Here is a 12,107-nt window from a genome sequence, read left to right as displayed (position 1 = left end):
TGTAGGCAATGTAATGCAGATGCCAATTGGATGACAGTGAAACAAAAATACTTCTTTGGGTAACTGAAACTTCAGTGTTAAAGCAATTGACAATTAATAGCATAAGTAACCTGACTTCTTTAAACTTAGGATGTTAGTTATGATAGACTTCAATTGTAGTATTACTTACAAAACTGCTGAAATTAAATGATGGTAGAGGAAAAGGGCTGGCATGGCTTTCAGATTTCCTAGCTGATAGCTCTGCTCCTTACAAAGACAGCAGCACAGAATACCAGGGCTTCAGATGATACAAAAGCTTGTTTTTATTCAAAGTGGTTCTCCTTGAATGGTAAATATCTGTCTTTTCTTACAGTTGGTATTACCATAATATCATAAAACCACACAAAACTTTTAAATTTTATTTATTTATTTGAATTTATATACTGGTGACATTTTTAGGAAAAAATCTCTTTAAGTAGCTACAAGTATCATGAAATTACAAATAGAAATCAGAAAATAATAACTAAATTATTTTTAAAAATCCATCAGTTAAAAACATCACCGCCAGTAGCAGAACAGAATAACCACCTTAAACATCTCAAGAAGCCTGAGTACGCAGATATGCTTTTAGCCGACTTAAAACATTCAGCTGATGGAGCTAAACAAATTGCATATTAACATTACATGACCTTACAGGAAACTAAGCTCAGTACATAAAATATGCCTAATTTTTAATGTAATTTTTACTTCACGATTACTTTACCTTTCACTCATTCATCCATTCTGCCTAGGGAATGTGGGATATGCTAAGAGGTTAATCGTTTCCCTTTCTTCCTCTTACTCTTTGAAAAGCTGAAGCAATTGCAGTGATTGACCAAGATCAAGAAGAATTTGAAAGGGAACACAGATTTATTCAGGTAGGAAACATCGTAAAGAGGTTATTCTGATCCTTTTGTCAATAGGTAATGATAATTCTTCACATTTTTGTTTGCTACATTTTCAGGAAGAGAAAATGGAACTGCAAAATACCTCTGGATTAGAGGACTCTTCATGGAAATGTGTTAATAACGGCAACCCACTGAGAGGTTCACAAACCGACTTTAGCAAAGATGCTAGTTACCTACGGCTCTCTCTAGGAGAGTTCTTTGGTCAGAGGTCTGAGGCTCTTGGTTGCCTCGGAGGAGGAGGTGATGTGAAACGGGTACGTAGCTGTCTTGTCCACATACTTTTACCACTATATGTACATACTTGGTTTTTGACAAGATTCCTCTCAGACTACAAAATAGAAATAAGTAAATGAGCAGGCTCATAGCTAAGTAATAGAGCATATGCTTTGCATACAGAAAATGCAGGTTTAGTGCCTTCCAAATTCATTAAAATATCTCTGATAGAAGGACTGAAAGAGATATATGCCTGAGACCCCGGAGAACTACTGCATTTTATGTAGCCCATTACTGACTTGTCCATGAGGTAGTTTCATGTCCCTATAAACACCTGTTGAGTTATTTTCTACAATGGACTGTGAAACACAGGGCAAAGAAGCAAATTTTTGAAGGCACGTTTTACATCTTCCAGATCTAGACGCTGTGTTGGCCAGCTTCTATTACATGTTTCTCAAAGGGTTTATCACGAACATTATTTCCTCTTACAGCCATCTTTTGGTTATCACATTACTTCACCGGAAAAGAGACAACCTCTTCCTTTGTGGAGGCAATCTGATGTATCTAGAACAAACTCTGATGAACAGAATTCTCAGACATCTACTCTTCAAGGTAATTTCTTGTAAACCGAATAATTTCTCGTAAACCTAAGAATTCTGTGCAAGTAGCTGTTTATCAGGCGAAGCCAACCTAGTGGCCTCCAAAGATTGTGAACTACTGTTCCTCATACTTTCCACCAGCATGGGTAATGGACTGTTCACAACACCTGAAGGGCACCACGCCGGCCACGCATGATGTTAGCCAATTGTTCACTTCATTTCCAAAATCTGCTTATGTATTGAGCCAAGTCTGATAACACTGTATAGCATACAGCTGCAGACTAAGCTGCTAGCCTGCCAACATAGTGTAAGTGAGGGCAAGAAAATGGGGTCTGTGTTTTATATTGAGCATATTCCAGAATGGCATTAGAGGACTGCTCTGCCCCCTGGCAACTATGCTGGAGGGTCCTGCAGGGTTTCATGCTGTTTCATATTAATGTAAGGAGCAGCTCATATTTTTCATGCAGAGGGAAGGATTGACTCATGGCCAACCCCTCCAGGGGTAACATGTCAAAGTGGGCATGGCTGAAGTCTGAAAGTGAGGATAGCTAATTTTAAATTTCTTTTTTTAAAAAAAGACACATGGGTATCGCAAAAACCTTTTCGTATCGTAACACTGGGGGTGCATAGGAACTTTTAAAAGTCATTTGGGGGGGTGTCAAAAACCGTGTTGGGGCTATATGCAGGCCAAGAGTTTTTTTAACAGATTTTAAAATTTTGGTTTTGGTGCTTTATTATGTGTGGTATTTAATGGTACAGGGACGCTGGTGGCACTGTGGGTTAAACCACAAAGCCTAGGGCTTGCCAATCAGAAGGTCAGCGGTTCGAATCCCCGCGACGGGGTGAGCTCCCATTGCTTGGTCCCTGCTCCTGCCAACCTAGCAGTTCGAAAGCACAAAAGTGCAAGTAGATAAATAGGTACCGCTCCAGCGGGAAGATAAACGGTGTTTCCGTGCACTGCTCTGGTTCGCCAGAGTGACTTAGTCATGCTGGCCACATGACCCGGAAGCTGTATGCCGGCTCCCTCGGCCAATAAAGTGAGATGAGCGCCGCAACCCCAGAGTCAGCCACGACTGGACCTAATGGTCAGGGGTCCCTTTACCCTTTACCTATTTAATGGTACAGATATGTAAATTACCCTGGAGTCTTTTCATGAAGCATGGCTTAGAAATCATATTTTTCCTTATGCAGCTTAGTATTATCGTCACACACTGTGCTTGGTATGAAAATAAACAGTTAGAGTACAGATAGAATTAAATTGCTTTTACATAGGATTTTTGTTATTCCAAATAGATCTTAGATGTGTGTTTAATTACATTTGTGTGGTTTAATTACTTAAAATGGCCATGTTCAGACAATCATTCATAGTGTCATAAAACACATTTCTCTCCCCTTTTCACATTGGCCAATGACTTGGATCTCCTGCCTTGCATTAATCCAGAATTCCCCATTGCATCCAAGCCAGGGAACTCTACATTAATGTGAGTTAAAAAATCAGGTTAATAGAAATATATGTGCCAAAGCAAGTATACAACAGAAAGAGGAGGAACAGCAGCATGAAAACATGGATGATGATCTGAATATGGCTAGGTGCAACATTAACCTTTGCAATTTGTTCTTTGCACTATACGTTTCTTTCATTGGCTTATTGTAAACAGTATTCTAGTGAACACAAGCTAACTTTTCTTGTCTTAGGGGATGTAGAAGAAAGCATTAAGGAAGACTCCCACATTGCATCTGCTACATTTACCCTTTGTGAAGTGAGTGCAAAAGACAGAGAGAGAGGAAGGGTAAGTATTTAGATATCAAAAGCAAAATAGATATCTGTTTAAAAGTATTTCATTTCTTATAAGAATTCTGAAACAAATATTTCAGTGTGTCTAACATACCGTATTTTTCCATGTATAAGATGTTCCCGTGTATAAGACGACCCCTATTTTTTTTTACCCAAAATTAAGAAATTAATTTGTTTAGCTTTTTGGGGGGCGGGGGAGGTCACTTCCACCAATCGCTCACTCGCCTGCCTGCCACTGCTGATTGCTTGCTGCAGCCATTGCTGATCACACACCCTGCCCCAGCCACCAATTGTCTGCCCGCTTGCTGCCACCAACAGCCCACCCACTTATTTGCTGCAGCCGCCAGTCACCTGCCCGCCTCGCCACAGCGCCAGTCGCCTGCCCAATTGCTGCAGCCACAGCCAATCGCACAGGCCTTGCTACAGCCACCAATCACTTGCCCAATCGCTGCTGCCAATCTCCTGCTTGCTGCTGCCATTAATCATATGTCCCCCCTCTATATTCACTACCCGTGTATAAGACGACACCCAATTTTTGCCTTTTTTTTTTTTTAGCAAAAAGCATTGTCTTATACAGTGGTGCCCCGCAAGACGAATGCCTCACAAGACGAAAAACTCGCTAGACGAAAGGGTTTTTCGGTTTTGCGTTGCTTCGCTAGATGAATTTCCCTATTGGCTTGCTTCGCAAGACGAAAACGTCTTGCACTTTTTTTTTAAGCCGCTTGAAGAGGCGCAGTTGCGACGGACCATGCTTCGCAAGACGAAAAACATCGCAAGACGAAAAGACTCGCGGAACGAATTCTTTTCGTCTTGCGAGGCACCACTGTACATGGAAAAATATGGTACAGTTAAACCTGAAGCTGGAAGTTAAAACATACTGTCTCATGAGTGGAAAACTTGTTCAGTTTTTCTGAATAAATTGTCTGAGTGGCAGAACTACTGCTGGATCAGACCAAAGGTCTGTCTAGTCCCACATTCTATTCTCAGTAGCCAGCCAAAATGACAATGGGAAGCCCACAAGCAGGACATGAGTGCGATGATGCAGTTCCTGTTTAAAATGCTCAATAGCTGGTATCCAGAACTATACTGCCTCTGATATTGGAGGCAATATAACCATTATGACACATGAGTTCAGCTTTGCTACAGGATGTTAAAAATGTCAACTTCTTTTCCAACTTCTAGGAGAAATGCGAAGACCGAAAAGTTGAATGTAAGCAGCATGAGCCATCTATATTAAGTATAAGCACAATTGCATCTGCTATTGCAAATGCTTCTGTTAGTACTGATCCAGCACAACTCGCTGCTTTGATGACGAAAGCCTCAAATAAAAATAGAGAAGTAACAAGCATCCCTGGAGGTGTCAAACTGACAGACTTTTCTGCCGCAAGTCAGTCATATGTCAACAATGTAGAAAATAGCACATTTGACATAGAGAAATATCTCAGAAAAACCAATGAAGTTGAGAATGACGGTGAACCCGAAAGCATAATTAAAGATGAAGCAACTGCCAGGGGCTTGCATACAGTTTTGTACAAACAGGAATCTGAAATGCCTTCTCCAAGAGACTTGTCCAAAAGTAATTTGTCTATCAGGAATGGAGAAGAGAAGCTTAATCTAAGCATAATACATGAGGAAAACAGTTACAGAGACTCATCTTGTAAAACAAGTTTTGAGAAAAAGGAAATGGAATGTTTAAAAGCAGCATCTAACATAGATGAAGACTTTCTTCCAAAAAACCTGACTTCTTCTGTACCAGATTCAGAAAAGAGACCACCAGAAACTACTACCATATCTTTGGAGGATAGTGGAAAAACACTTCCCGGTAAGTCTTTAACATGTCTTCTAAACTGTTTAGTAGCTGTGCAATTTTAAAAAGAACATTTACAACTGACATTCACAAAATGGCAGTTATTTCAATGCAGCTTAATGAAAACTTTGGGACAGTATGGCTTGTAATGAGAGAAATGCTCTTTTGCAGTGGAATAGATCTTTTGACCACACACATAACCCTTTGCACCGCTCTTCACGTGGGCCTGCAAACAATCCAAGAAATCTGCACTGTGGTTTCTTATTTTTGTTTGCGTTGGGCAGCTGTACTTAATAGTTGCAGAACAAATCAGGATACAAATCCAACTTCCAGCCATGCCATAATACCCTGGTGTGTTTAAAAGCTGCTAACCATAATTTTCCAGTTTAGATGAAATGCAAACTCTAATTAATGGAAGAGTTTGTGGTTTGTTTGTTTGTTTGTTTGTTTGTTTGTTTGCTGGCTTGCATGAAGGTACTGCATGTGCAGCCAGAAAGCTCACATATCAGCTTTTGATGCCCATATATGTTTATCTAAATTATTTCTTTTGTATACAACAAGGTTCCCAAACTCTGGTCTGTGAGCTGCATTCAGGTGGTCTACAGTGTGTCTGCATTCACACATATTACATTGTTTTATGTTGCATTATGGTTTGAATGCTATGGGATGCAAATTATGGTACATTAAATTCAATATAAGCAATTAAAGATGCAATAAGAATACAATTAACATTCATACAGCTTCTATCACAGTGTGTTGTAAATGCTACAATAGGCAGAAAAATAATTATGTGGTCTGCCAAGATCATAGTAATTTCCATTGGTCTGTGTGGGCGGAAGTTTGCAACGCATTTATAAGAGTGGAAAACCCTGCATCTCTGGTGTAAAGTCAAAAATGTATAATTGGATTGTGAACACTTTTTTCTTTATCCAGCTTACTCTGAATCAGAAGGAAGAACCAGCAAGAACACTCTGCCCCTCGGTTTAAAATCTGTTCCAATATTGCTTTCCCCTCTTCCTGTGCACCCTAATAAGGAAAAAACTATATCCAATATTAAATACCAAGAGAAACAAGATGAGAAAATAATGGAAGAGAATGCTGCCTGCAACAATGAAAAACATAAAGCTTTTGAAAATATATCTGCTGATAACCAGAAAGATGTTGGTGAGTAGAGAATAGGTATATTGATTTCTGCCGAAGCCTGCTTTGAAAGTAAGCTGAAATAGTTTGTTATTTATAGGTTTATGAAGTTTATTCTTCATTCCTGTGCTTGGTAACTGCTCTCATCTACTTCTGGAGGCTGTTTCTTGGCCTCCATTGAAGGAGAGCTGCTTTCCTCTGAGGCATGGTTGCTTTTACAGAACACTATTTCTTCCTTAGTTTTAGTTTAGTTAGGTGGGCTTAGTTTTGGGCTTCTGGGCAGAGAACCCTAGTCTTCAGAACAAGGCAAGAAGAGATATTATGTCTCCAAATTGTTCGCAGAAATCTAGGTTACTTGTCCTTTTTCTAGGCCCTGTAACCAGGTACTAAGTGCACCCAGTTGGCATTACTTGGATTTCTGAAATGATCTCACTTATTCTAACAGACCAGGACCTAGTTCAACATTATGTTGGCTTGCCCCAAAATTTCGTTAAGATCTATACCCCCCGGATTTAAATGTAATTGTAAAAGACAAAAGGAGCACACTTCTCCCCATCAACTCTCACATTGTTTGATAGCAAGATTTGAAACCATAATTTCCCCCAATTTATTGTAGTGTTTGCATGTGATTTTCAGCAGAAGCAATTTCAATCTGGACTAAAATGTGGCAAAATACAGGTGTCTTAAGCATCTTACTGAGTCGCTCTCTAACATGTTCAAGCTCTGCAGAAATCTCACCCAAATGTTCACTGGCCCTTATTACTTGGGAGTACTAGCCTCATGGGTATTCTGTATGACTTTATTCTTTTCACCTAGTTCTCCTAACTTGTGGCTCATGGAGCATCATTCTAATAGTGGCCATGCAGTAAAGTGGCCATGGTAGCCTTTGGTGCATAGCTGTTTTCAAGCAGCCATGGATTGATTCACACAGAATATTTTGTCCCTCTGAGTAAGACTCTCTAAGTATTGTGGTTAAAAACGTGTTCTTTTGATAACTAAGTCTAAGCAGAAGGGTATTAGCGTGACTAGCTTCAGGGCTAGACCTTCCATTTATAAACATTCTCATTTCCTGCAGTTTTTGATAGATTCATTGAATTGAGTTGTCCAGAATCACGTAAGGGTATTTCAGGCATGGTCAGAAAACTCTACCAATTTCCCCTGGGATAAGGAAGTGATTGTTTCAGACAAAGGGGACAGATTTTGAGTTGGCCACAACTTGGTTTGTTAGAAGCCAAGACACCTCTGCTATGTATTTTTCCCGTTTGCCATTGTTTTGAAAGCAATGCCTGGAAAGAATCCAAGTGATTTTGGTTGCCCCATTCTATAATTTATATAATAATAATAATTTATTATTTATACCCCGCCCATCTGGCTGGGTCTCCCCAACCACTCTGGGCGGCTGCCGCCAATCGAGTGTTAAAAAAAATACAGCATTAAATATTAAAAACTTTCCTAAGCAGGGCTAATAATAATAATTTATTATTTATTCTAAATAAATAATTTATTATTAATAATAATTTATTATTTATTATACATTCTGCCCTTTCTACTGGCACTTGAAAGGAGGCAAGCTTCAGCAACCGCTTCACTGTTGAAGAACTGCCCATCTGAAGAATTTGAGCACAGTTGCTAAATATATCTTTATAGGATGTCATCTCATGACAAACATGGGACGTAAACTGCAGTAGTTCTTTCTGATCATTAAAAGGTTGGCATCTGGGCTGACACCTGCATTTTATGTATAGTAAAAAGGTGGGGCTGTGCACAGTCAGAATGGTACATCTCAAGGATATCCTTCTATCATATACTTCACTGTTTTACCATTTTTATGTCTAGGTATTTCATAGCTAAATATGAAATCTCTAAATGTAGGCATTGCAAATTTCTGTTGAGAAGTACTGCCTCCTGAGGTGGATAGTCACTGATAATCTGAAGTCATTCTTTCCATGGCTAGGAGGATTAATTTCAACATCTCCTTTTTAAAATATTCAGGTAATGCTGTTGTAGCAACGGAACAGACACCTACAACTCCTATGCCTTGTATACAGATTTCAGATGATGAACAATACAGTTTCAGACCTTCAACGTCTCCACTTATTCATTCATCTCCAAATGAAGCTTCTGGAACTGCTCTTTTAGGGTAACTATTGTGTGGGAACATGAAAAGCCCAAATGTGGGTGGGAGTTAGTAGTTGAATACGGTTAGATGGTTAGATTGCATGGTCTGAGCCATACAACCCACTGTTGCCTACTGTACTGGCACAGGTCCCTCAGGTCACAGTCGGTCTTCCCCATCACCTGACAGCCCTTTTTAAAATGAGATTCCTGCGATTTCCTTTGGGCAAAGCATGCTCTCTGTCTTTGAGAGATAATCTCTCAGTTGAAGATGCACATTAACTAATCATTGGCAAATATTACTTTTGACCTCTGTACATGAGGCCCTAATTTTTAAACACTCTTCAATCAATATAAACCTCTTCAAGACAGTTGTCATAATATAAAATGGCAGTCAATTTTACATATTTAAGTGTGAACTAGAAATGCTTAGCATTCTTGCCAAGTGAACAATATTGCAGTATTCAGTGTCAAATCAAAGAGCCAGCATCATTAATTTATTCTTATAAATTATGTGACTTGCTCAAGTAGTAAGGATACTCCAGAAATTAATGTAGCTGCCTATTAGCTACTGAGCTATCTTCAGGCTTTCGTTGCTGGAATTTAAACCCTACACAACCTGGCACCAGGATCCAAACCTGATCTTTAAGATCTTCCACAGAGACACTGCTGGCCGTTCCACAACCAGACAATTGTCGCTATGTGACATCACCAAGACGGCCTGCTTCCTGCATTGTCACCCATCCTCTTGGGTAATGCCTCTTAAAACGTACTTTTACCCAAGCTTTCCTGGACTCTGGGTCTTAATTTTTAATTATCTGTTTAGTATGCTGCTCACGGTTACCTGTGGTGCATCACTTTGTGTTATTGTTTCTCTTCACTTTTAGGGATTTTGTTATTATCAATATTCCATTATTTATGTAAACTGCTTATTTTTATTTAGCGGTATACATTTGTTTATGAAATACTGTGGTGATACAGGAAAAATGAAAGGCAAGCCTCATGCAAGCCTCATGCTACATAAACAAATTAACCATGGTGCTCCTAAATCCAAGTTCACTGACTTTTGAACAGGTAGCCAACATGGTGCCCTCCAACATGGTGAGACTACATTTCCATTAGCTTAAGCCAGCACTAACCAGTGTCATGGATGATGGGAACGTTAGTCTTACCAGCATCAGGAGGCTACCCCCAAACTATGTTTTTTGAGATTATGGTCAAACATGACACTGAAGGGCAGCTAAGGTGATAGAGTGGGGAGGCAGAGCAATTGGATAATAAAGGTGAAAAAGCATGAGTGTTCAATCACTTGATTATTAAGCCAAGGCTGTGTCAGGGTCTGTACTGTGTCTATTACTGGCCTGTGGAGTGAAATGAGCAAAAGCAAACTCAAAAGCTGCATCTAGCCTCTTACTAGATCGTGTAGTTTTAGCAGTTACTATGTCATTTTGCTTCATGCAACTGAGATCTAGAAACACTTTTTAAAGGATTGGCTCAGATATGGCCTCCTTTAAAGGCTAGTAGCACTAAGCTGGTAGCAGCCATGGGTCTGCTAGGTCACACTAAGACCAGAAGGTGGGAGGTGGAACATTGGAAACACAGTGCTGGTCTGGTGGCAACCACTACTCTTCCCGTGGAAACAGATGAGGGGCAAATCACATTACTCAACGAAATGAAAAGCCGGATATTATTAAATGGTTATGTAGGCAGTTTTTATGTGGGTACATTTTTTTAAAAGTCAGCATTCTTTGTGTTTTAGAGCTGATGCTGACTGTCCTGCTACAACATCAAATTCTAAGGAATCATCTTGCAATGATAGCTTACCTCAAGTGCTGTATACTGATCATAGCTTGGGACGGTTGACCTTTGTCTCTGCCACTGAAAAAACCCTTCAGAATTTAACTCTGTCTAGTCCAGAGAGATGTCAGGTAAGTAGCTTGTTAGATGCAAAATATTTTTATATGCCAAGTTTCAAGTTGTAGTATGATCTTAGGTACATTTATGAAGAACTACCTTCCCAGAAGTATAAAATATCAGTCAAGGATCAGTGTAGTATAGTGGATGGTGTACTAGATTTTGACTTGTATTACCCAAGCTGACATTGTTACACTTTAGCCAGGACTCTGACTTACTCTGTACAGTGGTACCTCTGGTTACGAACTTAATTTGTTCCGGAGGTCCGTTCTCAAGCTGAAACTGCTCTTATCCTGAGGTGCTCTTTTGCTGCTCTGGAATTCAAATCGGTGATATGAAAAACAAAATGACAAAATCATAGCAAATATTCTTAGGACACTTGCGAACATGAGCTAATATGAATTAATAACACAGTGGGCTATGAAAACTCATTTGTGCAGTGCCACAGGAGAGGAGAACCTCTCACCTGTGGACCAAACTTGACCTGCCAGGCCTCCCCATGTGGCATGCCAGAATGTTTTCCCCAAAGGTATGCCCACCTGCCCCATAACTGGCATAGTCTGTGGTGTCAGGTGTGGGGCAGGCTTAGACAAGGATGGAGGAAGCAGGATTGATCCTCCACACATTAGCTGTAATCCTAATTTAGGCATGCCAGCAAATTCCCACAGGGAATTGTCTAGCACACCCCAAACCTTTAGAAAGTAGGGTTGAACACTGATACACAAGGAGTTCTGTCCTGCTTGGGCTGTATTTCCCATGTCCATGGACCAATTTGGCAGGTGGGTGGGACAAGCCACCTGCTAGTCACCTGACATCATTATGACATCAGGTGAGTGACAGGTAGGTAGTCCCACCTATCAAAGTTGGCCTGTGGGGAGTGGAAGAAGATAAAGATCTGCTCTGCTGGGCCAAAAATGTTTCCCATCCCTGCTTTGCCTCATGCCAACTACTATGCTGTACCAGCAGGGCTAGTACTGGTGACATGGCAAATATTGCACCTACCCTTTAGTTGCACATACATACTTGCTCACTTAATACACCTGGATACTTCTTAAGAATTACTTTTTGCTTCATTCCTGGGGAAGCAGCCACCTGGAAGCATCATAAGATTGCTGACTTTATATGAAAAGTTTGCAGTAAATGCTCACCTTGTACCAGGGTTGTGTGGCTTTTTAAAAATTAGCTATGATGAATTTATTTAACATAGTCACCTGTTTCACACATCATGTTAAGCCCTATGCTATGGTGTGCTGATGAATGCTGCTCAAACTATACCTGCCTCGAGAGAAACCACACATTGAGCCTTGCACACCATGCTAAGCTTTCACTGTGGTTTTACCTCCGGCTCGGGAAATGGAGGAACAGAGTAGGTGCAATTTGAGGAGCATGATGTCCATTCACAGTGAGCCATAGTTTGTTTCTAACTTTGGTTTAGTATAACATGCGAACAGGGCCAGTAAGTATTGTTTCTGCATTTAAAAGCCTTGTTTTTTTTCCATTGAAGAAGGATAATCTAAACTGTTAATTTATTTTGTGAATTAATTGTGGTGTTTTGTCTTCTTGGTAGGCAAGTATAGTAGGCTCACTTTCTGTGTGTA

The 12,107-nt window shown here is 40.1% G+C and overlaps 1 protein-coding gene across 6 annotated transcripts in view; it reads left to right on the top strand.

Annotated features, from left to right (window-relative positions):
- The window catches only part of CEP192 (centrosomal protein 192), a 48,104-nt gene that overhangs the window by 10,092 nt on the left and 25,905 nt on the right, over positions 1 to 12,107 (top strand). For 5 of the 6 annotated variants that reach the window (XM_082236041.1, XM_082236045.1, XM_082236040.1 and 2 more), the window contains 8 exons: positions 832 to 896; positions 983 to 1,180; positions 1,631 to 1,751; positions 3,434 to 3,528; positions 4,716 to 5,355; positions 6,274 to 6,504; positions 8,473 to 8,620; positions 10,355 to 10,523. In XM_082236041.1, coding sequence (XP_082092167.1) covers positions 832 to 896; positions 983 to 1,180; positions 1,631 to 1,751; positions 3,434 to 3,528; positions 4,716 to 5,355; positions 6,274 to 6,504; positions 8,473 to 8,620; positions 10,355 to 10,523 — 1,667 coding nt within the window. The remainder of the gene's footprint in view (positions 1 to 831; positions 897 to 982; positions 1,181 to 1,630; positions 1,752 to 3,433; positions 3,529 to 4,715; positions 5,356 to 6,273; positions 6,505 to 8,472; positions 8,621 to 10,354; positions 10,524 to 12,107) is intronic. The other variant, XM_082236044.1, reaches the window with a different exon arrangement.

The sequence above is a fragment of the Podarcis vaucheri genome (assembly GCF_965113315.1).
Source record: "Podarcis vaucheri genome assembly, chromosome: 8".
Taxonomy (NCBI): Eukaryota; Metazoa; Chordata; class Lepidosauria; order Squamata; family Lacertidae; genus Podarcis; species Podarcis vaucheri.
This window is presented reverse-complemented; position numbering and strand designations above follow the sequence as displayed.